Genomic DNA, 27,323 nt, shown 5'->3' with positions numbered 1-27,323 from the left:
GGTAATTGTGACACTTGGTCTAAGAGTGTGAGAGAAGAAAGGAAAGGAATGTTTGTTTAATGACACCCCAGCACATTGTTTAATCAGTGGCTATTAGGTGTCTAAAATAGGGTAATTATGACACTTGGTCTAGAGTGAGCGAGAACAAAGGAAAGGAATGTTTGTTTAATGACACCCCAGCACATTGTTTAATCAGTGGCTATTAGGTGTCTAACATATGGTAATTGTGACACTTGGTCTAAGAGTATGAGAGAAGAAAGGAAAGGAATGTTTGTTTAATAACACCCCAGCACATTGTTTAATCAGTGGCTATTAGGTGTCTAACATATGGTAATTGTGACACTTGGTCTAAGCGTGTGAGAGAAGAAAGGAAAGGAATGTTTAATGACACTCCAGCACATTGTTTAATCAGTGGCTATTAGGTGTCTAACATATGGTAATTGTGACACTTGGTCTAAGCGTGTGAGAGAAGAAAGGAAAGGAATGTTTGTTTAATGACACCCCAGCACATTGTTTAATCAGTGGCTATTAGGTGTCTAACATATGGTAATTGTGACAATTTGTCTAAAGTGTGAGAGAAGAAAGGAAAGGAATGTTTGTTTAATGATACCCCAGCACATTGTCTAATCAAATAAAATGGTAATTATGGTCTGCAGTTTGCACCATCGCACTGACAGGACAGTACACCCTATTGTTTCTTTTTTTTTCACACCAGTTGTGGAGAACTGGCTGGAACGAGAAATAGCCCAATGGGCCCACCAACAGGGATCGATCCTAAATTGATTGCACATCAGGCGAACACTGTACCACTGAGCTACATCCCACCCCCTAAAGTGTGAGAGAAGAAAGGAAAGGAATGTTTGTTTAATGATACCCCAGCACATAGTCTAATAAAATAAATGGTAATTATGGTCTGCAGTTTACACCATCGCAATGACAGGACAGTACACCCTATTGCTTTTTTTTTTACACCAGTTGTGGAGAACTGGCTGAAACGAGAAATAACAACAAGGGTTCACCAATGAGTATTGCGACTAGACCCAACCATGCATCAAGTGAGCTATTTCCTGGCCCACAAATGATCTTACCTTGAAAATCGTACTCCAAGTAGAAGCCCCTGTCGACGATGGAAAAGTCGGTTTTAAAGCGAATGAAAAGCTGCGGACTCGGCGTGACAAATGGACGGGGGATGGTGTTGTTTCCACAGAACATCTTCAGTAGAACCCCATTTTCTGTAGAGCCTGCAAGAGAATCAATCACTAATGATAAATGAAGGAAGGAAGGAAATGTTTTATTTCATGACGCACTCAACACATTTTATTTACAGTTATATGGAAGGAAGGAAGGAAATGGTTTATTTAATGACGCACTCAACACATTTTATTTACGTTTATGGTGTCAGACATATGGAAAGAAAGAAATGTTTTATTTAACGATGCACTCAACACATTTTATTTATGGTTATATGACATCAGACATATGGTTAAGGACCACACAGATATTGAGAGAAAACCCAGTCGCCACTTCATGGGCTGCTCTTTTTGAGTAGCAGCAAGGGATCTTTTATATGAACCATCCTACAGACAGGATAGCACACACCACCACCTTTGATGTACCAGTAGTGGTGCACTGGCTGGAACGAGAAATAGCCCAATGGGCCCACCAAGCACTGGCTGGAATAAGAAATAGCCCAAAGGACCCACCAATGGGGATTGATCTCAGTCCGTCAGTGCATCGAGCGAGCGCTTTACCACTGGGCTACATCTCGACCCCATATGATAAATGAAAACATTGTAACAAATCTACAATATAATATGCAAGGCCTTTTTAACAGTTTCTTATCGTTCTGATCACTTCCCCTCTTTTCATCTGCACTGCTGACAACCTTTGTACTTAACCTGATGACGCCTTTTGCAAGAATATTTCTGCACTCCGGTATAGTCGACTACACATCATGCAGGATTTCTAGATTATGGTAGCCCCACTCCCATGGCTAGTGATATTCAATGTTGGGCTAGTAAATAACTACTATTGCCTGCCCGACGGCTAGAAAATATTTTTGGTCAAATGTTGCAATTAAGTTTTGTAAATATGAATATCCTGCCCTAAAACCAATGCTAGTGTTTTAAGCTATATCTCCCTCTTTAGGTGACATATTTGATTATTATTACTAATATTATTTAGTAAAATTGTATTAAAGTAGGGCTAGTGAAATTGTAATCATGGCTAGTAAATGTTTTAAATCACTGATCCCATGGCTAGTAGATTTTATAATCATGGCTAGTAAATGTTTTAAATCACTGATCCCATGGCTAGTAGATTTTATAAAAATTGTAGAAGCCCTGGAATATGTTAAATAATGTGTGCAAAGTTAAAGTTTGGTTTGTTTAACGACACCACTAGAGCACACTGATTTATTAATCATCGGCTATTGAATGTCAAACATTTGGTAATTTTGACATATAGACATTGAAGGAAACCCGCTACATTTCTTTTAACCTTTATTCCAGTTGGCAGAAGAGCAGTCGATAGTATTGTAGTGTCTGTTTAATTTCAGGATCTACAGTACATCATCTTCTTTAAAATATCAGTGTCTGTATAACCAACGTGTTTGTTGTCGTCCTAATGTGTCTAGTAGCCCAAATTTGATTTTATAATGATCCAATAATTTCATACATACGAGATTAAATAATATTATGGATCAGGCAAAATAGGGGGGGGGGGGGGGGCTTACTAAAGCAAAGCAAAGTTTCTAGGGTAGTTCGTAGGTATGCTCTCCTGTAAAGTTTTGAAAACTATATGTCCTGAAATGCAATTTCCGGCATTTTACAAGTAACATTCATCTCTGCCTTAAGATTTATCACCAATAATATTTTTTATTCAGAATTATTGGCGGGCTGGAGCCCCCTATGCCCCCTCCCCCCCCCCAACTGCTCCACCCAACCCCCTGCTCCGCCGTGCCTGTGAAGTGAAGTGATTAATAACTGCTATAAATGTTAGTACATAACTATAAACACATTCCTATGAGCCTGAACATATCACCTTCCCATATTTCGAGGATAGTAGTAGTGTAGTGTCTATTTAAATCTCACCTTCCCATATTTCAAGGACATCAGATAGTAGTAGTGTAGTGTCTATTTAAATCTCACCTTCCCGTATTGCGAGGACATCAGATAGTAGTGTAGTGTCTATTTAAATCTCACCTTCCCGTATTGCGAGGACATTAGATAGTAGTAGTAGTGTAGTGTCTATTTAAATCTCACCTTCCCATATTTCGAGGATATCGAGGATATCAGACAGTAGTAGTGTAGTGTCTATTTAAATTTCACCCTCCCGTATTTCGAGGACATCAGATAGTAGTAGTGTAGTGTCTATTTAAATCTCACCTTCCCGTATTGCGAGGACATTAGATAGTAGTGTAATGTCTATTTAAATCTCACCTTCCCATATTTCGAGAACATCAGATAGCAGTAGTGTAGTGTCTATTTAAATCTCACCATCCAATATTGTAAGGACATCAGATAGTAGTGTTTTGTCTATTTAAATCTCACCTTCCCATATTTCGAGGACATCAAATAGTAGTGTTGTGTCTATTTATATCTCACCTTCCCGTATTTCGAGGACAAAAGATAGTAGTGTAGTGTCTTTTTAACTCTCACCTTCCCATAGTTCGAGAACATCGTACAGATGAGACAGAAAGGTGATAGTAGTGTAGTGTCTATTTAAATCTCACCTTCTCGTATTTCGAGGACATCTGATAGTAGTGTAATGTCTATTTAAACCTCACCTTCCCGTATTTCGAGGACATCGTACAGACAGCGTGAGTGGTGCTCAAGATGAAGGTCAGGGAGGGACACTTTGATGGATGAGTTGACGAGGCTCGGGTTGCTGACCGTCCACACACAGTACAGTTTACTTGTGTAGTTTCCATCCGTGTAGCCGGGCGAGGTGATGTTGCCAGGAGACGTCAGGCTGCCACCACAGACTGGAGGGAAATAAAGTTTATTTTGTTTAACGACACCATCCAGGAAGGAAGAAAATGGTTTATTTAATGAAGCACTCAACATTTCATTTACATATGGTTAAGGATCACACAGATATTGAGAGGAAACCTGTTAACGACACACTCAACACATTTTATTTACAGTTATATAGCGTCGGACATATGGTTAAGGCCCACACAGATATTGAAAGAGGAAACCCACTGTCGCCACTTCATAGGCTACTCTTTTTGATTAGCAGCAAGGGTTCTTTTATATGCACCATCCGACAGACAGGATAGTACATACCACAGCCTTTGCTACACCAGTTGTGGAGCACTGGCTGGGACGAGAAATAGCCCAATGGGTCCACCGACGGGGATCGATCCTAGACCGACCACGCATCAAGTGAACACTTTACTACTGGGCTACGTCCCACCCCACGACACCACTAGAGCACACTGATTTATTATTGGATGTCAAACATTTACTACTGAGCTACGTTCCACCCCACGACACCACTAGAGCAGACTGATTTATTATTGGATGTCAAACATTTACTACTGGGCTACGTTCCACCCCACAACACCACTAGAGCACACTGATTTATTATTGGATGTCAAACATTTGACAAACCACTCGTCAGGTTTGGGGCAGGATGTAGCCCAGAGGTAAAGCGCCCGCCTAATGTGCGGACGGTCTGGGATCGATCCCCGTCTGTGGACCCATTGGTCTATTTCTCGTTCCAGCAGTACACCACGATTGGTATATCGAAAGCCGTGGTATGTGCTATCCTGTGTATGGGATAGTGCATATAAAAGATCCATTGCTACTAATGGAAAAATGTAGTGGGTTTCCTCTCTAAAACTAGAAGTAGAAAATTACCAAATATTTGACATCCAATAGCCAATGATCAATAATTCAATGTGCTGTAGTAGTGTCATTAAGCAAACCAAACTTTTAAACTTTTAATCTATTGGATGTCAAACCTTTGGTAATTTTTAAATATAGTCTCAGAGAGGAAACCAGCTACATTTTTCCATTAGTAGCGAGGGATCTTTTATACATATACCATCCCACAGACAGGGTAGTACATACCACAGCCTTTAATATACCAGTCGTGGTGCACTGGTTGGAATGAGAAATAACTCACTGGGCCCACTGATGGAGGTCAATCCCAGACCGACCACACATCAGGCAGGTACTTTACCACTGGGCTACGTCCTGTCCCCGAGCAGAATTATAAAAATAACAACACACACCAAATTAGTCCAGCAGAATTATAAAAATAACACACACACACCAAATTAGTCCAGCAGAATTATAAAAATAACACACACACATACCAAATTAGTCCAGCAGAATTATAAAAATAACACACACACACACCAAATTAGTCCAGCAGAATTATAAAAATAACACACACACACACCAAATTAGTCCAGCAGAATTATAAAAATAACACACACACATACCAAATTAATCCAGCAGAATTATAAAAATAACACACACACACCTAATTAGTCCAGCAGAATTATAAAAATAACACACACACACACCAAATTAGTCCAGCAGAATTATAAAAATAACAACACTCACATCAAATTAGTCCAGCAGAATTATAAAAATAACACACACACACCTAATTAGTCCAGCAGAATTATAAAAATAACACACACACACACCAAATTAGTCCAGCAGAATTATAAAAATAACAACACACACATCAAATTAGTCCAGCAGAATTATAAAAATAACACACACACACCAAATTAGTCCAGCAGAATTATAAAAATAACACACACACCAAATTAGTCCAGCAGAATTATAAAAATAACACACACACCAAATTAGTCCAGCAGAATTATAAAAATAACAACACACACATCAAATTAGTCCATCAGAATTATAAAAATAACACACACACACCAAATTAGTCCAGCAGAATTATAAAAATAACACACACACACACCAAATTAGTCCAGCACAATTATAAAAATAACAACACACACACCAAATTAGTCCATCAGAATTATAAAAATAACACACACACACCAAATTAGTCCAGCAGAATTATAAAAATAACACACACACACCAAATTAGCTCAGCAGAATTAAAATAAAAAAACACACACATACCAAATTAGTCTAGCAGAATTATAAAAATAACACACACATACCAAATTAGTCCAGCAGAATTATAAAAATAACACACACACACACCAAATTAGCTCAGCAGAATTATAAAAATAACACACAGACACCAAATTGGTCCAGCAGAATTATAAAAAAAACACACACACATACCAAATTAGTCTAGCAGAATTATAAAAATAACACACATACCAAATTAGTCCAGCAGAATTATAAAAATAACACACACACACCAAATTAGCTCAGCAGAATTATAAAAATAACACACAGACACCAAATTGGTCCAGCAGAATTATAAAAATAACACACACACACCAAATTAGCTCAGCAGAATTATAAAAATAACAACACACACATCAAATTAGCTCAGCACAATTATAAAAATAACACACACACACACCAAATTAGCTCAGCACAATTATAAAAATAACACACACACACACCAAATTAGTCCAGCAGAATCATAAAAATAACAACACACACACTAAATTAGCTCAGCAGAATTATAAAAATAACAACACACACACCAAATTAGTCCAGCAGAATTATAAAAATAACACACACACACCAAATTAGTCCAGCAGAATTATAAAAATAACACACACCAAATTAGTCCAGCAGAATTGTAAAAATAACACACACACACCAAATTAGTCCAGCAGAATTATAAAAATAACACACACACACACACCAAATTAGTCCAGCAGAATTATAAAAATAACACACCCACACCAAATTAGCTCAGCAGAATTAAAAAAAAAAACACACACATACCAAATTAGTCTAGCAGAATTATAAAAATAACACACACATACCAAATTAGTCCAGCAGAATTATAAAAATAACACACACACACACACACACACCAAATTAGCTCAGCAGAATTATAAAAATAACACACAGACACCAAATTGGTCCAGCAGAATTATAAAAAAAACACACACACATACCAAATTAGTCTACCAGAATTATAAAAATAACACACACATACCAAATTAGTCCAGCAGAATTATAAAAATAACACACACACACCAAATTAGCTCAGCAGAATTATAAAAATAACACACAGACACCAAATTGGTCCAGCAGAATTATAAAAATAACACACACACACCAAATTAGCTCAGCAGAATTATAAAAATAACAACACACACACCAAATTAGCTCACCACAATTAAAAAAATAACACACACACACACCAAATTAGCTCAGCACAATTATAAAAATAACACACACACACACCAAATTAGTCCAGCAGAATCATAAAAATAACCACACACACCAAATTAGCTCAGCAGAATTAAATAATTACAACACACACACCAAATTAGTCCAGCAGAATTATAAAAATAACACACACACACCAAATTAGTCCAGCAGAATTATAAAAATAACACACACACCAAATTAGTCCAGCAGAATTGTAAAAATAACACACACACACCAAATTAGTCCAGCAGAATTATAAAAATAACACACACACACCAAATTAGCTCAGCAGAATTATAAAAATAAAACACACACACCAAATTAGTCCAGCAAAAATGTGAAACAACAAGTCTAGCAGAATGGTAAAATATTGTGAAATATGTGATAAAAACAAATAAAATTTGGTATATATATATATAGAGAGAGAGAAAAAGAAGTTATACTGGATATGATCTACTTCAAAAAATTCAAAATGGCCACCAAACATTTCTATTAAAAGGATAAAATTTAGTATACAGAAAAGAATTTAATGTACTAAATAATACTGGATATTGATCTAATCAAATTTTTTTAAAATGGCTGCCAATTAAAGGATAAAATTTGGTATCCAAATAAAAGTTTAATCTACTAACCAATATTGGATATGAATCTACTTCAAAGTATTCAAAATGAACACCGAACATTTGTGTATACATATATAAGGATATACATATATAAATAAAATAGACTTGCAGCATTTGACAACTTTTTTTCACTAGCCGTCGGGCATGGCAATAACAGTTAATTACTACTAGCCCAACATTGAATTTCACTAGCCAAGGGAGTGGGGCTACCATAATCTAGAAGCCCTGATGATGGTGATGATAGTGATGATGATGATGATGATGATGGTGGTGATGATAGTGATGATGATGATGATGGTGATGATGATGGTGGTGACAATGATAATGATGGTGATGATAGTGATAATGATGATGATGGTGATGATAGTGATGATGATGATGATGGTGATGATGATGGTGGTGACAATGATAATGATGATGATGGTGATGATGGTGGTGGTGATGATGATGTTGATGTTGATGATGATGTTGATGTTGATGATGATGGTGATGGTGATGTTGATAATGATGTTGATGTTGATGATAATGGTGATGATGATGGTGATGATAGTGATGATGATGATGATGGTGATGATGATGGTGGTGACAATGATAATGATGATGATGGTGATGATGATGATGTGATGATGATGTTGATGTTGATGATGATGGTGATGGTGATGTTGATAATGATGTTGATGATAATGGTGATGATGATGATGATGATGATAGTGATGATGATGATGACGATGGTGGTGACAATGATAATGATGATGATGGTGGTGACAATGATAATGATGATGATGGTGATGATGGTGGTGGTGATGATGATGATGGTGATGGTGATGTTGATAATGATGTTGATGATAATGGTGATGATGATGATGATAATGATGATGGTGATGATGATGACAGTGGTGTTGATGATGATGATGGTGATGATGATGATAATGATGATGGTGGTGTTGATGATGATGATGATGTTGATGATGATGATGATGTAATGCATTTTTTGGGCAATTTAGTGTCATATTGTGGATAATAAAAACAAACAAATTTGGATCTACCAGTACAAACAAATAAATACTTTCCAGAATTTTGTCTAGCAACTTGCCTGCTTCATTATTTGACGTGTATGTAGCTCTGAAGCCACCGTTCGTTATGGAACCGTCTGTTTTGAAGACGACTCTCAATGAATTTCCCGACGACTCAACTGGCGCAGGGGTCGTCACACCACACAGACGAATAATGTGAGGGGACACTCGTGACAGCCCGTTGAATACCTAACAAAATAATTAACATTCGTGTCATCCTATTGAATATGTAACAAAATAATTAACATTCGTGTCATCCTGTTGAATATGTAACAAAATAATTAACATTTGTGGGAGCCCGTTGAATATGTAACAAAATAATTAACATTTGTGGGAGCCCGTTGAATATGTAACAAATTAATTAACATTTGTGACAGCCCGTTGAATATGTAACAAAATAATTAACATTTGTGGCAGACCATTCAAAACAAAACAAAATTATTACTATTTGTTAGATGGTATTCAATGGGTTGTCATGAATGTTAATTATTTTGTTAGGACAAAATAATTAAAATTTGTGACAGTCCATTAAATACCTAAGAAAATAATTAACATTCGTAACAATAAGTTAAATATCTAAAATAATAATTAGTATTCATCACAGCCCAATGAATACCTAACAAAATAATGAATATTTGTGACAGTCCATTGAATACATAACAAAATAATGAATATTTGTGACAGTCCATTGCATACATAACAAAATAATTAATATCTGTGACAGTCCATTGAATACCTAACAAAATAATGAATATTTGTGACAGTCCAGTAAATACACAACAAAATAATTAATATTTGTGACAGTCCAGTAAATACACAACAAAATAATTAATATTTGTAACAGTCCATTGAATATATAACAAAATAATTAACATTCCTGACAGTCCATTGAATACATAACAAAATAATTAATATTTGTGACAGGCTGTCGAATACCTAACAAAATAGTTAACATTTGTGACAGCTCATTTAATACCTAACAAAATAATTAACATTCGTAATAGCTTGTTGAATACTTAACATAAGAATTAACATCTTTGACAGCCTAATTCGAATTATTGGGCAAAATTTATCAACAAAATAATTAAAATAAAAAGGTCAATTTAAAATTAAAGGACCAAGTTCATTTAACAAAATAATTAACATAAAAAACTGAATAATTTCATTGAATTCTAAATCATCATGGGTTGCAGTGCAAATTGTAATGTCTTGGAAGAAAGAAAGAAGAGTTTTATTTAACATCAAATTCAACACATTTAATTATATATGGTTATATGGCATCGGACATATAGCTAAGGACCACAGAAATAATTAGAGAGAAAACCCACTGTCGCCACTCCAAGGGCTATTTGTAATATGTCTTGTTTAATACTAATTGTATTTTATTGTAAATCACTAGGACTTAACCTGGCAATGAGTTACATACATCAACATAATCCCAACTGCATGACCTATGCAATTCAATCCGGAAATCGCTGAAGGTCAAGGTCACCCGTCGACCAGGCTGGACTTGGATTCGCCATTCACAGAGTCGGTTATGTGCGTACTGTCCCGGATAGTTTGGACTGGAGAATGTTCCCGTTGATGTGGTTAGGTCTCCGCCACAAGCTGCAAGGAGCAGAAAGAATGCTTAACAATTCCCCAGCACATTTTTAACTACAGCTGTCAGAAAAGGAAAGGAATGTGTGGTTAAAAAACCCCACTCCAGCTTATTAAAAAAGCACAGCTGTTAAATTTAGTACATACAGTTCTCTGAAAACCCTGGACACTGTTTTGAAAACATACAAAATTCTGAAACATCAACACACAAAATAAGAAAACAAAAAAACAAAATCCCCCCAAAACCCCAATGCATAGACAGGTCAAGTGATTACCAGACAAATGCCTTACCTTCAACGCTAGCCAGGAATGTCAGCTTAAAGCCAGTGCGCTGTGTGTTGCCATTGGAAACGAAACGGACATATGCAAAACTGTCAGACGTGTCTACAGGGGATGGCATCCTAGTACCGCAGTTTCTTAATATCACCGGACCTGTCAAAACAATAAAAATACACTGACAGGGGATGGCATCCTAGTACTGCAGTTTCTTAATATCACCGGACCTGTCAAAACAGAATGTAAATACACTGACAGGGGATGGCATCCTAGTACCGCAGTTTCTTAATATTACCGGACTTGTCAAAACAGAATAAAAATACACTGACAGGGGATGGCATCCTAGTACCACAGTTTCTTAATATCACAGGATCTGTCAAAACAGAATAAAAATACACTGACACGGGATGGCATCCTAGTACCGCAGTTTCTTAACAGTAGGGTCATGTATGGCAATAGCTTCCAAACAACTGTTTCTGAATACTCAGTACAAAACTGTTACACTACTTTCTTTTTGTTTCGTTTAATGACACCATTAGAGCACACTGATTTATTAATCATCAGCTATTGGATGTCAAACATTTGCTAATTCTGACTCGTAGTCCTCAGAGGAAACCCGCTACATTTTTCCTAATGCAGCGAGGGGTCTTTTATATGCACTTTCCCACAGACAGGATAGCACATACCATGGCCTTTGAAATACCAGTCGTGGTGCACTGGCTGGAGTGAGAAATAGCCGACGGAGATCGATCCCACATTGACCATGAATCAAGCGAATGCTTTACCACTGGGCTACGTCCTGCCCCACAATACAAAACTGTTACGCTACTTTCAAAGAAAGGAATGTTTTATTTAACGATGCACTCAACACATTTTATTGACGGTTATATGGCGTCAGACATATGGTTAAGGACCACATAGATTTTGAGAGGAAACCCGCTGTCGCCACTACATGGGCTACTCTATCTGATTAGCAGCAAGGGATCTTTTATTTGCACTTCCCAAAGGCAGGATAGCACAAACCATGGCTTTTGTTAAACCAGTTATGGATCATTGGTTAGTGCAAGTGGTTTACACCTACCCATTGAGCCTTGCGGAGCACTCACTCAGGGTTTGGAGTCGGTATCTGGATTAAAAATCCCATGCCTCGACTGGGATCCGAACCCAGTACCTACCAGCCTGTATACCGATGGCCTAACCACGACGCCACCGAGGCCGGTGGGTCACAAGGGAATGAATTTTTTTTAAATAAATTTTCTTTATATCTAGAGTATCTGTTTGAAAATGATTAACAAGTGGCTAATTTAAACAATACTTTATTAGCCACTTTACAATTGTTAAAAAGTCTCTATTAATCTATAACATCTTAAAAATTGCAGCAAACTCAGGAATGTTCCTTTAACAACAGTAAATTTGGCTTCCATTTTTGTCAATGTCTCAATGGCAGAGAAGTCACAGTTGCAGGCTCAAATATCATGCTGTCGATTAACACTTTGGTTTTTTAACTATTCTATATATCTTGCAAAAATGTTGACAAAATTCACAAAAGGGCCAAAATCAATGAAGAGAGAAGAGAAAGAGAGGAACAGATGGATGGATGGTTGGATGAATGGATGGACACAGATGGATAGATTGTCAGACAGATGAATGGATGGATGGATGGATGGATGGATGGACAGATGGATGGACAGTTAGATGAATGAATGGATGGATGGATGGATGGATGGATGGACAGATGGATGGACAGTTAGACAGATGAATGGATGGATTGATGGATGGATGGACAGATGGATGGACAGACGGATGGACGGATGGACGGACGGACGGACGGATGGATGGATGGATGGACGGACGAACGGATGGACGGACGGATGAACAGATAGTATGGATAGATGTACAGATGAGCAGACAGATGGATGGACAGTCAGACAGATGGATGGAAGGATGGATGAATGAGTTTGGATGGATGGACAGACAGACTGAAGGGTGATTGGAGTTATTTTCAAACTGCAAATAGAAGACAAAATAAACTGAGACGATTAAAAGAAACAACAGCTGTGAAGGTTTTCCTGTAGAATACAAAAGTGAAGGTTTACCTGTTGAGTTAATTTCGCGGATTTCCAGGTAATCGTTAGTACAGTTGGAACTCGAGTACTCGAGCTGGAATGCGGAGAAGGAGAAGGTGATGTAGTGGCCAACCGGCGCACTGATTATCCACTCACAGTCGCTGTTTGCCTCGTAGTTACCGGGGTAATTTGGACTCATTATCGTACCTCGAGCGCCATTTATTCTACCACCACAGACCGCTGCAGAAAAAAATTAAAAATAATAATAATTAAAAAAACTATTATTATTCACATAGTTCAAAATATACGTGGAAATATAACCAGTATGACACACGTGTGTTTATTCTTCCAACACAGACCGCTGCACAATAAAAAATAATAAATATTATTATCCATATAGTTCAAGATATATAGGGAAATATAACCAGTACGAAATATGTGTATCATAACAATTTCAACGACTGACATCAGTTTGGAAACGATGTCATAACATGTGGCTAAAATTTCGGATCAATATCTTGAGGCATTGTGAAAAAATCCAGAAAACTATATGTGGGACAGACAGACAGATAGAGAGACAAAGAGACAGACAGACAGACAGAAGGACAGGGACAAATCCTATAGTCCCCACTGTTTGGACTGGTTTGACTTGTAGGAGACTAATAAACCAATGGCTAAACCTACCGATGGAGTAACAAGCTAAAAAGCTGGTTCTCGAGACTAAACCCTACCAATTGAGTAACGAGTTGAAAAGCCAGTTCTTGGGGAAAGACCTACCAAATGAGTAACGAGCTGACAAGATGGTTCTCGTGGCAAGACCTATTGATGAAGTAACAAGCTAAAAAGCTGGTTCTCGAGACTAAACCCTACCAATTGAGTAACGAGCTGAAAAGCCAGTTCTTGGGGAAAGACCTACCAAATGAGTAAAGAGCTGACAAGATGGTTCTCGTGGCAAGACCTATTGATGAAGTAACAAGCTGAAAAGCTGGTTCTCGAGACTAAACCCTACCAATTGAGTAACGAGTTGAAAAGCCAGTTCTTGGGGAAAGACCTACCAAATGAGTAACAAGCTGACAAGATGGTTCTCGTGGCAAGACCTATTGATGAAGTAACAAGCTGAAAAGCTGGTTCTCAAGACTAAACCCTACCAATTGAGTAACGAGCTGAAAAGCCAGTTCTTGGGGAAAGACCTACCAAATGAGTAACGAGCTGACAAGATGGTTCTCGTGGCAAGACCTATTGATGAAGTAACAAGCTGAAAAGCTGGTTCTCGAGACTAAACCCTACCAATTGAGTAACGAGCTGAAAAGCCAGTTCTTGGGGAAAGACCTACCAAATGAGTAACGAGCTGACAAGATGGTTCTCGGGGCAAGATCTACCGATGGAGTAACATGCTGAAAAGCTGGTTCTCGGGGCAAGACCTACCAATGGAGTAACGAGTTGAAAAGCCAGTTCTTGGGGAAAGACCTACCAAATGAGTAACGAGCTGACAAGATGGTTCTCGGGGCAAGATCTACCGATGGAGTAATATGCTGAAAAGCTGGTTCTCGGGGCAAGACCTACCAATGGAGTAACGAGTTGAAAAGCCAGTTCTTGTAGCAAAACCTACCGATGGAGTAACGAGCTGAAAAGCCGGTTCTAGGGGCAAGACCTACCAATGGAGTAACGAGCTGAAAAGCCGCTTCTTGGAATACTGTTATCTGTACGCAGTCGGATGTACATCACGTTGCCAGTGGTTATGATTGTGCTCGGTAGATTCGTCCCACAAAGCTTTTGTCCAATCACTGGGGCATTCTGCGTACCACCATCACGAACCTCAACATAATCATAGGCGCATCTGAAACAAGTTAGCTTTTTTTCTTTAACACCACAACTAGAGCACATTCATTTGATTAAGGAGGGAAGGAAGGAATGAATGATGCACTCAACACATTTTAATTATGGTTATATGGTTAAAGTTTGTTTCGTTTAACGACACCACTAGAGCATATTGATTTATTAATCATCAGCTACTGAATATCAAACATTTGTTAATTTTTTCCATTAGTAGCAATGGGTCTTTTATATGCATCATCCCAGATAGGATAGCACATACCACAGCTTATGTTATACCAGTCATGTGCATACTGATGGAGATCGATCCTAGACTGACCATGCATAAAGCGAGCACACAGATAATGAGAGGAAACCCACTAATTAGGAGTAAGGGATCTTTTATATGCAGCAGCATCACAGACAGTACATACCACAGCTTTTGTTACACCAGTTGTGGAGCACTGGCTGAAAATAGATAATTTGATTAATCAACAGCTATTGGTTGTTAAACCGTCTGTAAGTCTTAGAGGAAACCCGCTACATTTTTCCATTACATATGCACTTCCCCACACACAGGACAGAACATACCACGGCCTTTGATAAGTTTAGACACGAAGGAAATGTTTTATTGAACGACGCACTCAACACATTTTATTTACGGTTATATGTCGTCGGACATATGGTTAAGGACCACACGGATATTAGGAGAGGAAACCCGCTGTCGCCACTTCATGGGCTACTCTTTTCGATTAGCAGTAAGGGATCTCTTATATGCACCATCCCACAGACAGGATAGTACATACCATGGCCTTTGTTATACAAGTCGTGGTTTTGATACGAAGTCTTAGAACAAATCATCTACATTTTTCCATTACAAACAAGGTATCTTTTAGATGCACTTCTCCACAGACAGGATGGCACATACCATCACCTTTGGTAAACCAGTCATGAGCCAGTGCTAATGTCGCTATGTGTTACAATTACCAAATGTTTGATGATTAATTACTCAATGTGCTCTTGTGGTATCATTATATAAAACAAACTCTGCTTTATTCACTGTGCATTTTGCTTCAGATTGAAAATGTTGAATTGGCAAACAGGAAGTAAGTCTATAGATATGTGATGTCATTAAACAAAACAAACTTTAACTGTACTCACTGTGCATTTAAAGTGAAACTAAACAAAACAAACTTTAACTGTACTCACTATGCATTTAAAGTGAAACTAAACAAAACAAACTTTAACTGTACTCACTATGCATTTAAAGTGAAACTAAACAAAACAAACTTTAACTGTACTCACTATGCATTTGAAGTGAAATTAAACAAAACAAATTTTAACTTCACACACTATGCATCTGGAGTGAAATTAAACAAAACAAATTTTAACTTTACTCATTATGCATTTGAAGTGAACTTAAAACAAATTTTAACTTTACTCACTGTGCATTTGAAGTGAAACTAAACAAAACAAACTTTAACTGTACTCACTGTGCATTTAAAGTGAAACTAAACAAAACAAACTTTAACTTTACACACTATGCATTTGAAGTGAAATTAAACAAAACAAATTTTAACTTTACTCATTATGCATTTGAAGTGAACTTAAAACAAATTTTAACTTTACTCATTATGCATTTGAAGTGAAATTAAACAAAACAAACTTTAACTGTACTCACTGTGCATTTAAAGTGAAACTAAACAAAACAAACTTTAACTGTACTCACTATGCATTTGAAGTGAAATTAAACAAAACAAATTTTAACTTCACACACTATGCATCTGGAGTGAAATTAAACAAAACAAATTTTAACTTTACTCATTATGCATTTGAAGTGAACTTAAAACAAATTTTAACTTTACTCAAGTGAAATTAAACAAAACAAATTTTAACTTTACTCACTATGCATTTGAAGTGAAATTAAACAAAACAAACTTTAATTTTACTCAATAGCCTCAGTGGTGTCGTGATTAAGCCATCGGACATAAGGCTGGTAGATACTGGGTTCGCAGCCCAGTACCGGCTCCCACCCAGAGTGAGTTTTAATGACTCACTGAGTAAGTGTAAGACCACTACACCATCTTCTCTCTCACCAACCACTAACAACTTACACTGACCTCAGTGGTGTCGTGATTAAGCCATCGGACATAAGGCTGGTAGATACTGGGTTCGCAGCCCGGTACCGACTCCCACCCAGAGCGAGTTTTAATGACTTACTGAGTAGGTGTAAGACCACTACACCATCTTCTCTCTCACTAACAACTAACCACTAACAACTAACCCACTGTCCAGTGCCCCGTTCCGCAAAGCGATCTTAGCCCTAAGATCACCTTAAGTGCATAACTACCTAATGCACTTAAGGTGAACTTAGTGCTAATATCGCTTCGTGGAATGGAACCCTGGATAGACTGCCCAGATAGCTGAGGTGTGTGTGCCCAGGACACCGTGAACCTTGAACCATAATTGGATTATATAACAAGCACGAAAATAAGTTGAAATTAATAATTTTTCGCTCACTGTCCATTTTGCTCCAGGTTAAAGTTATCAAAGTCGAGCTGTATGCGCTCTGTTGCCGGTGCCGTTATCACCCACATGCAGTCGACGTTGTGCGGATAAACACCCGGGTAGTTTGGCGACGTGAACGTGCCACTCGTGATCAATTGGGTCAAGGTCAGGTGACCACCACAGGTGACCATCATCTCGCTGTAGATGAGCTGGAATCCGGGACCAGCGCCCGACCCGTCGGACACGAAGTTGACAAACAGCTTGTTGCTGCTCGTTTCCATGGTAGCTGGTGCACTGTTGCCGCAGTAACGGCCGGCAGTGTTGCCACGGTTGGTGCCGTTGCCGAGTGGAGGGGAGTTGCGATCAGCACCGTTCAGTAGCTGTGAGAAAGACAAAACAAGAATTTCTGTTAGTTAAAAGTTAAAGTTTGTTTTGTTTAACAACACCACTAGAACACATTGATGAATTAATCTTTGGGTATTGGATGTCAAACATTTGGTAATTTTGACAAACAGTCTAAGAGACAAAAAGTTTGTTTTGTTTAACAATACCACTAGAGCACATCGATTAATTAATCATTGGGTATTGGATGTCAAAACAATTGGTAATTCTGACAAGCAGTCTTGGAGAGGAAACCCACAACATTTTTGCATTAGTAGCAAGGGATCTTTTATATGCACCATCCCACAGACAGGATAGCACATACCACAGCCGTTGGTAGTCATGTCTTAGAGACAAAAAGTTTGTTTTGTTTAACAACACCACTAGAGCACATCGATTAATTAATCTTTGGGTATTGGATGTCAAAACAATTGGTAATTCTGACAAGCAGTCTTGGAGAGGAAACCCTCAACATTTTTGCATTAGTAGCAAGGGATCTTTTATATGCACCATCCCACAGACAGGATAGCACATACCACAACTGTTGCTAGTCATTTCTGTTAGTAAAATGCAGAGTATGATCAGGGAAGCTATTTTAGCGCTATGATATCGTAAAACCATCGTAGCGTTAAAACAGTTTATAAAATCTCTAACCAGGAATGCATGAATGATATCTGGAGTGGGGTTGGGGTGGGGGGCATAATCTCTAGTGGGCGTATGTGCACAGGCTCCCATTTCTGTAACTGGAGACACGCTGATTTCTGTCTGAATTAAATAACAAGAGTACCGGTGAGGTACATGATATGCCTGTCAGGAGTTCAGAATATTGACAAATTATTTGATTTAATTGAATAACAAGAGACCTAGTAATTGCATGTGACACACCCAGGTTGTTCCTACAAGTGAGGTTTGATTATCCTGTATGCAAGATGTGGTCCGGATAAGGATTTACTGTTATGTGCAGTAGACCGTAAAAAGTAGTCACAGTGACCTAGTAACAGTATGCGACACACCGCCATCCTAGGTTGTTCCTACAAGTGAGGTTTGATGGTCCTGTATGCAAGATGTGGTCCGGATAAGGATTTACTGTTATGTGCAGTAGACCGTAAAAAGTAGTCACAGTGACCTAGTAACAGTATGCGACACACCACCATCCTATGTTGTTCCTACAAGTGAGGTTTGATGGTCCTGTATGCATCTGTATGCAAGATGTGGTCCGGATAAGGATTTACTGTTATGTGCAGTAGACCATGAAAAGTAGGTCACAGTGACCTAGTAATAGTATGTGATACACCACCATCCTGTATCCTGTATGCATCTGTATGTAAAATATGGTTAACAGACAGACATACAGACCGACGGACGTATGGATGGACAGACGGATGGACGGACAGACACTATACCATACAACCCATCACAGATGGGTGTTTAAAAATGCCCGAATCTGGATAACAATGTTTATTTGATATCGTAAATGATGCGATACACCACTGTTGAATTAACGAATATATATATATTGGGAACTTTTAGCATAAAAATTGGGAAATTGTTAGTGTTACTTTCTTTTGAAAAGTGGTCTATGTTTGGACCAAACATAATTAAATATATATATTGGCAATTTTTAGTTCAGAAATTGGCAATTTTTCAGTGTCACTTTTTTGGGGGGAGAGGCCTATGTACAGACCCACAGAATGCCTGGATTAATCCCTGTAGTGTTCAGATCAAAGAATAAAAAGAAAGAAAGAAATGTTTTATTTAACGATGCATTCAACACATTTTATTTATGGTTATATGGCGTCAGACATATGGTTAAGGACAGAGCGAGTTTTAATGACTCAATGGGTAGGTGTAAGACCACTACACCCTCTTCTCTCTCACTATCACTAACCACTAACTGACTGTCCTGGACAGACAGCTCAGATAGCTGAGGTGTGTGCCCAGGACAGCGTGCTTGAACCTTAATTGGATATAAGCACGAAAATAAGTTAAAATGATATTAAAATGCATCTAGGGGAAGAAATGTAGTTTTTTCTTTCCCTAGGGAAAGATCATTTTTCTTTCTCCACTTCTCTCTGCCTATATGGGTAATAAGTAGAAATACTCTGCCCATATGGGTAATAAGTAAAAATGCTCTCTACCCATTTGGGTAATAAGTAGATATACTCTCTGCCCATATGGGTAATAAGTTAAAATGCTCTCTACCCATTTGGGTAATAAGTAGATATACTCTCTGCCCATATGGGTAATAAGTAGATTACTCTCTGCCCATATGGGTAATACGTAGATATACTCTCTGCCCATATGGGTAATAAGTAGATATACTCTCTGCCCATATGGGCAATAAATAGAAATATGCTCTGCCCATATGGGTAATAAGTAAAAATACTCTCTGCCCATATGGGTAATAAGTAGAAATACTCTCTGCCTATATGGGTAATAAGTAGAAATACTCTCTGCCCATATGGGTAATAAGTAGAAATACTCTCTGTCCATATGGGTAATAAGTAGATATACTCTCTGCCTATATGGGTAATAAGTAGAAATACTCTCTGCCCATATGGGTAATAAGTAGAAATACTCTCTGTCCATATGGGTAATAAGTAGATATACTATCTGCCTATATGGGTAATAAGTAGAAATACTCTCTACCCATATGGGTAATAAGTAGAAATACTCTCTGTCCATATGAGTAATAAGTAGATATACTCTCTGCCTATATGGGTAATAAGTAGATATACTCTCTGCCTATATGGGTAATAAGTAGAAATATTCTCTGCCCATATGGGTAATAAGTAGAAATATTCTCTGCCCATATGGGTAATAAGTAGAAATACTCTCTGCCCATATGGGTAATAAGTAGATATACTCTTTGCCCATATGGGTAATAAGTAGATATACTCTGTCCATGAAGGTAATAAGTAGAAATACTCTCTGCCCATATGGGTAATAAGTAGAAATACGCTCTGCCCATATGGGTAATAAGTAGAAATACTCTCTGCCCATATGGGTAATAAGTAGAAATACTCTCTGCCTATATGGGTAATAAGTAGAAATACTCTCTGCCCATATGGGTATTAAGTAGAAATACTCTGTCCATATGGGTAATAAGTAGATATACTCTCTGCCTATATGGGTAATAAGTAGAAATACTCTCTGCCCATATGGGTAATAAGTAGAAATACTCTCTGTCCATATGGGTAATAAGTAGATATACTCTCTGCCTATATGGGTAATAAGTAGAAATACTCTCTACCCATATGGGTAATAAGTAGATATACTCTTTGTCCATATGGGTAATAAGTAGAAATACTCTCTGCCTATATGGGTAATAAGTAGATATACTCTCTGCCTATATGGGTAATAAGTAGAAATATTCTCTGCCCATATGGGTAATAAGTAGAAATATTCTCTGCCCATATGGGTAATAAGTAGAAATACTCTCTGCCCATATGGGTAATAAGTAGATATACTCTCTGCCCATATGGGTAATAAGTAGATATACTCTCTGCCCATATGGGTAATAAGTAGAAATACTCTCTGCCCATATGGGTAATAAGTAGAAATACGCTCTGCCCATATGGGTAATAAGTAGAAATACTCTCTGCCCATATGGGTAATAAGTAGAAATAGTCTCTGCACATACAAATACTCTGTCCATATGAGTAATAAGTAGAAATACTCTCTGTCCATATTGGTAATAAGTAGATATATTCTCTGCCCATATGGGTAATAAGTAGATATATTCTCTGCCTATATGGGTAATAAGTAGATATATTCTCTGCCTATATGGGTAATAAGTAGATATATTCTCTGCCTATATGGGTAATAAGTAGATATATTCTCTGCCCATATGGGTAATAAGTAGATATATTCTCTGCCTATATGGGTAATAAGTAGATATATTCTCTGTCCATATGGGTAATAAGTAGAAATACTCTCTGTCCATATGGGTAATAAGTAGAAATACTGTACCATAATGTAATCTGAATCACAAGCGGAGGTACTCTGGATGTTAAACGACCCATTAAAGCGAGCCTGGACAGTCCGTCCTATTTTAACAGCCACTACCCAGGAACAGTTCTGATTGGCTGGGTAGTTGCTAGGATAGTTAGGACTCTCTAGGACACCTGTTGACTGTAGTCCAATAATGCCTCCACATTCTGAAATATAAAATAGTGTTTGAAATACTTTTCTGGAGAGAGAATCCCACTCAATAGTGGTGTGATACCTTTAAGTGTGTATACCTATCTTATACCGGAGAGAGAAATCACACTCAATAGTGGTGTGATACCTTTAAGCGTGTATACCTGTCTTATACCGGAGAGAGAAATCACACACAATAGTGGTGTGATACCTTTAAGCGTGTATACCTGTCTTATACCGGAGAGAGAAATCACACACAATAGTGGTGTGATACCTTTAAGCGTGTATACCTGTCTTATACCGGAGAGAGAAATCACACTCAATAGTGGTGTGATACCTTTAAGCGTGTATACCTGTCTTATACCGGAGAGAGAAATCACACTCAATAGTGGTGTGATACCTTTAAGCGTGTATACCTGTCTTATACCGGAGAGAGAAATCACACTCAATAGTGGTGTGATACCTTTAAGCGTGTATACCTGTCTTATACCGGAGAGAGAAATCACACTCAATAGTGGTGTGATACCTTTAAGCGTGTATACCTGTCTTATACCGGAGAGAGAAATCACACTCAATAGTGGTGTGATACCGTTAAGTGTGTATACCTGTCTTATACCGGAGAGAGAAATCACACTCAATAGTGGTGTGATACCGTTAAGTGTGTATACCTGTCTTATACCGGAGAGAGAAATCACACTCAATAGTGGTGTGATACCTTTAAGTGTGTATACCTGTCTTATACCGGAGAGAGAAATCACACTCAATAGTGGTGTGATACCTTTAAAGGCGCAGATCGTAGTTTTAGTGCCTGAAAATGGACACTAAGTTTAGTTAATCTACAAACCTGCAACACACATTTGGGTATGACTATGACAGTGAGTAACTAAAGTCTGTGATGTTTAAACAGGGAAATACCGTCAAAAATAACTAGAGCCTGTTTCATTAACCATTACCGTATTTGACCGGGAATAAGCCCATGCCTGTGAATAAGCCCACTCCCATTTTTTGCAGATCTAAAGAATTAGGCCCATATCCTTGAATAAGCCCATACCCAAATATGTAGTATGTTTGCTATCAAAATTCACTGAAAGTTCAAAAGATCGTTGGGTGACAAACTGGTTCCAAGATAACAAGTATTAAAATGATTTAAAACAATGTTGTAGTTTGTGTTGTTTTTATTTTTTATAGCTTAATAAATACGATTATATTACCAATAAAGTGCATACTTTTAGTACTATGTACCATCCCCCCACCCCACCCAGCCACAAACACACTACAGTCATATGCAGTCAACAATTTCACAGTCGGCTATTGTACTTTGATCAACAAAGCGACCATTTCGTGAAACCTAAAGTATGTCTGTTTCACTTGTGTCTTTGATGAAAGCCGACCTTCCTGGCTTACAGTAAAAATAGCTACAACAAAAACCTTTCTGATTGGTTGATTTGTAATACTACTTGTGACGTCCCATGAACTGACTGTTGTGAGGTATGGAAGAGGGCGTGAAGACTGCCTTGATTGACAACCAACTCATGATTGGTTGAATGGTGTGGTAAGCATTTTAATTAATTGACTGTTGTTTTTGTTGTGAATTCTCAGTTGAGGCGCACTGACTCATTAATGAATAAAATAAAAGAAATAAGTGTTTAACACAAACGATGCAGCCACATCTGTGTTTTTATAATATCATTAGGTTTATTTAGTACTAATCACACATCAAACGAATTGAGAAAAAATATTATGCATCAAACAAAATGAATAGAAAAGGTGAGTAATATTGATAAACAAGCTCGCTTGGGGTAATTACTGAGAAATGCTATATAGTGGGTCTTAAAAATACACATAGTTTCTGTTTTCACCAATATACACTGAACATGCCTTTCGTACGCAAACGGTATACTGTAAAAGATAAGTTAGATGTTGTTGGCTGGTTTAGACGTAATGGCCGAAATCTGTCCGCGGCTGAAAGAGAATATGGCATTTCAAGAAAACAGGTTCGACTGTGGGACAAAGATTACGAGAAATTGCTGATGTTTTCGAAAGGCAAAGATAGCGAACGAAAGAATATTGGTAGTGGAGCGGAAGCAATGAACACCGAAATGGATCAAGCCGTCTTCGAATGGTTCAAGGATGAGCGGGCAGAAGGTAGATGCGTGTCAAACTACTTTCTGCAAAGCAAGGCCAGAGAAGTTGCCAGTCAGATTAGAGTACAGAAGTTCCAGGCATCAAACGGGTGGCTACGTAGGTGGAAGCAGCGATATTCGGTGGGAATCAGACGGGGGACAAACGACGCACAGAAAATCCCGAGTGATTACAAGGAGAAAATTTCAGGTTTTCATTCAGCAATCCGGGCTTTAAGACAGAAATGGGACTACACCGATTACAACATAGCGAATATGGACCAGACGATGGTTAGATTTGACACTGTACCGAAATACACAAATGAGGTCAAAGGAGCAAAGACTGTGCGAATCTCTCACACCGGCGGTGCTAAAAAGGGGTGTACAGTAGCTTTGACGGCGAGTGCAAATGGGGACAAACGGAAAGCTTTGATCATCTTCAAGGAGAAAAATGGTGTTATCGGCCCACGAGTGCTACCCACGTTGAAAGTGCCAGACAATGTATTGATTACTGCTACGGAGAACGGTTGGATGACAACAGTGAAAGTACACCATTTCATCCGACATGTCTGGGGACCAAACGACGACGACACTCGGCGACTTCTCATATTGGACGCATACAAGCCACACACGTGCCAGTCATCGACAGATCGTTTTGACGAGTACGAGACCGACATAGTAACTGTACCAGGAGGTATGTAAAAAATGTTTTTTTAATTTGATATTTTATAATTTGATATTCAAATTTGTTTATTTATTTATTTATTCACAGCGGTTTTTACCTAGTCATCTACTATTAAATATGTTATGAAATGTAATCAAATTAACTAGCAATTATTTGGTCAGTCTCATTATTTTGACGATACATTAATTGCGTGAAGCAATAAACAAATGGTTTACAGTATTCAATATTTATTTTTCAGGCTGCACGGGACTTGTGCAGCCAATGGATACTCACGTGAACAAGGTGTTCAAAGAGAGAATAAAGCAACAGTGGTGCGAGTGGTTCAAGTTGGCAAAGCGGAACTGCAGAGGAAATTATGTACAACCGACAAGACAGAACATTATAGACTGGATAAGTGTCGCGTGGGAAGCTGTTGAGGAGGGAACCATCCGGGGGGCTTTTAAGTCCTGTGGGATTTCGCTACCATTGGATGGAAGCAGAAACTATCTGCTAAGTTCTCGCTTGGTCGATGATGTTGGACTGGAAATCGAGGAAGTGCCACCACACGAAGAGATCGAATCTGGAGTTCATTTCGACGATGAGGATGACGACACTGAGGACATCGAGTTTGTTGGGTGGGACCAGGATGAACTTGACATCTGATTATGTACTTTCACTTTGTGTGCTGGATTATGTGTGTTCATACGTTGTAAAATAAATTAAAAAACGATATTCTTTGGAAGTTGAAATTAAATTTATTACCGCTTTTGTTGTTTTATTTATTGATAATTTCCAGGTTCTTTTACTCATTAGTGAACATTGGAAATTTTTAACAAAACTGGCCCCATGTCTGGAAATAAGCCCACCCCCAACAAAGCTACAAATGAGTTGTCTTGGCCCCCTGGGCTTATTCCCGGTCAAATACGGTACTTCTTAAACAAACAAACATTTTTAAAAACTAGGGTATGTTGCTTTAAGTGTGTATACCTGTCTTATATTGGAGCGAGAATCCCGTTCTGTTGACTGAGCCATCGGTTTTGAAGCGTATCCTCATGGAGTTTGATCTGGAAACCAGTGGCGACGTGTTTGGCTGTCGGCCGCAGAACGAACCAAGCCGGCGTGCACCTATTCCGGAACCTGTAAATGGAATTACACAGGGATTTATCCATGGATTTTTGCTTTGGGAAGTGGCCTATGTTTGGACCCACAGAATACCTGAACAAATCCCTGATGTCACAGTTATTATTTTTCATTTAAGGATTGTCTGTTATTTCTTTTACATTCATCACGGTATAAACAAATACCCCAAAATATTTCCATTATAACTTAATTACAAGTGTTTTTTTCCTATTGGTGCACTAGCTGGAGCAAGAAATGACAACCAATAGCTGATGTTTATTAAGGGTCCGTCCATAATTTTCAACATTTTCATGAGCGTACAAACCGTACGCGGGGGAGGGGGGTAGGGGTTAAGGGGCCAGCATACACTTTTTTTGAAAATGAAAAATGTCGATCAACATTTTTCATTTGGGGATGTACACTTTTAGGGGGGAGTGGGGGTGGTCAAAAGTGTACGGTTTGTACGCTCGTGAAAAAGTTGAAAATTATGGACGGCCCCTAAATCAAAGGTGTCATTAAACAAAACAAACTTTAACTTTAATTCTAAACTGCTTGCATTTTTATTTCCTTTCCAGAAACTCAGAAACACAAAAATGGCGGCTATACGTACCATCAGAAATGGTGACGGAGTCGTAGTGGCAGCTTGAGTGTCCCTCCAAGTCGATGTAGGTGATGTTGACAGAGATGCGGGTGCCGACCACAGATGAGATTCGCCACACACAGTTGAGACTGTTGGCGTAGCCGTCGGGGTAGCCCGGTGATTCGACCGTCTGGAAGAAGTTGCCCGCCACCAAGTCACCTCCACAGCCCGGGACTGAAAACAAGTTATATTTTATTTAAAGGTCAGCAGGGTTTCTAGAAATTTTTTAATAAAATTCACTAGCCATGGGATCAGTGATTTAAAAAGATTTACTAGCCACCATTAAAAATTCACTAGCCCTACTTTACTTTAAGTTAATACATTTGACTAAATAATAGTAATAATCGGATATGTCATTTAAAGAGGGAGATAGAGCTTAAAAACACTGACATTGGGGGAGATCGGGTGGGGGCAGGATATTCATATTAATAAAATAGACTTAACTGCAATATTTGACCCAAAATTTCACTAGCCATCGGGCATGGCAATAGTAGTTATTTACTAGCCCAACATTGAATATCACTAGTCATGGGAGTGGGGCTACCATAATCCAGAAGCCCTGAAGGTGTTATTGGGTTCACATGTACTAAATCTACACTAAACCACTAGCACATTACTTAAGAGTTACGCTATTTGGTGAGACTGCTACATATATACTCTGTCAAAAAAGAAATGCATAGGCGAAATATTCATGGAATTATCTCTTTAATACAAAGTGGCATAATTCCGTTATTTATGATCGTATCACAGTCAAATTTGACATGAGTATGTGACAATGTTCTTGCTATGGACTGCGCGACATCTCCTTGACATAGACTGAATGAGTCTCTGAATCCGGGCATGTGGAATCCTAGCCCATTCTTCCTGCAGTGCATGTGACAGTTGCGGAAGCGTCTGAGGCTCCGGGTCACGCTGGCATACACATCTGTCCAGTTCGTCCCATAGATGTTCAATGG

At 38.3% G+C, this 27,323-nt stretch overlaps 1 protein-coding gene across 1 annotated transcript in view; it reads right to left on the bottom strand.

The window, feature by feature from the left end:
* LOC121385539 (cubilin-like) overlaps positions 1-27,323 on the bottom strand; it is a 172,125-nt gene that overhangs the window by 39,799 nt on the left and 105,003 nt on the right. Inside the window, exons 41-51 of the mRNA XM_041516248.1 lie at positions 26,326-26,541; positions 25,596-25,733; positions 21,654-21,841; positions 17,313-17,680; positions 14,636-14,817; positions 13,011-13,220; positions 10,930-11,070; positions 10,466-10,647; positions 9,060-9,228; positions 3,788-3,985; positions 1,089-1,241 (exon numbers count right to left, since the gene is read on the bottom strand). Of these exons, the coding sequence (XP_041372182.1) occupies positions 1,089-1,241; positions 3,788-3,985; positions 9,060-9,228; positions 10,466-10,647; positions 10,930-11,070; positions 13,011-13,220; positions 14,636-14,817; positions 17,313-17,680; positions 21,654-21,841; positions 25,596-25,733; positions 26,326-26,541 (2,145 nt within the window). The remainder of the gene's footprint in view (positions 1-1,088; positions 1,242-3,787; positions 3,986-9,059; positions 9,229-10,465; positions 10,648-10,929; positions 11,071-13,010; positions 13,221-14,635; positions 14,818-17,312; positions 17,681-21,653; positions 21,842-25,595; positions 25,734-26,325; positions 26,542-27,323) is intronic.

The sequence above is a fragment of the Gigantopelta aegis genome, chromosome 11 (assembly GCF_016097555.1).
Source record: "Gigantopelta aegis isolate Gae_Host chromosome 11, Gae_host_genome, whole genome shotgun sequence".
Lineage (NCBI taxonomy): Eukaryota > Metazoa > Mollusca > Gastropoda > Neomphalida > Peltospiridae > Gigantopelta > Gigantopelta aegis.
This window is presented reverse-complemented; position numbering and strand designations above follow the sequence as displayed.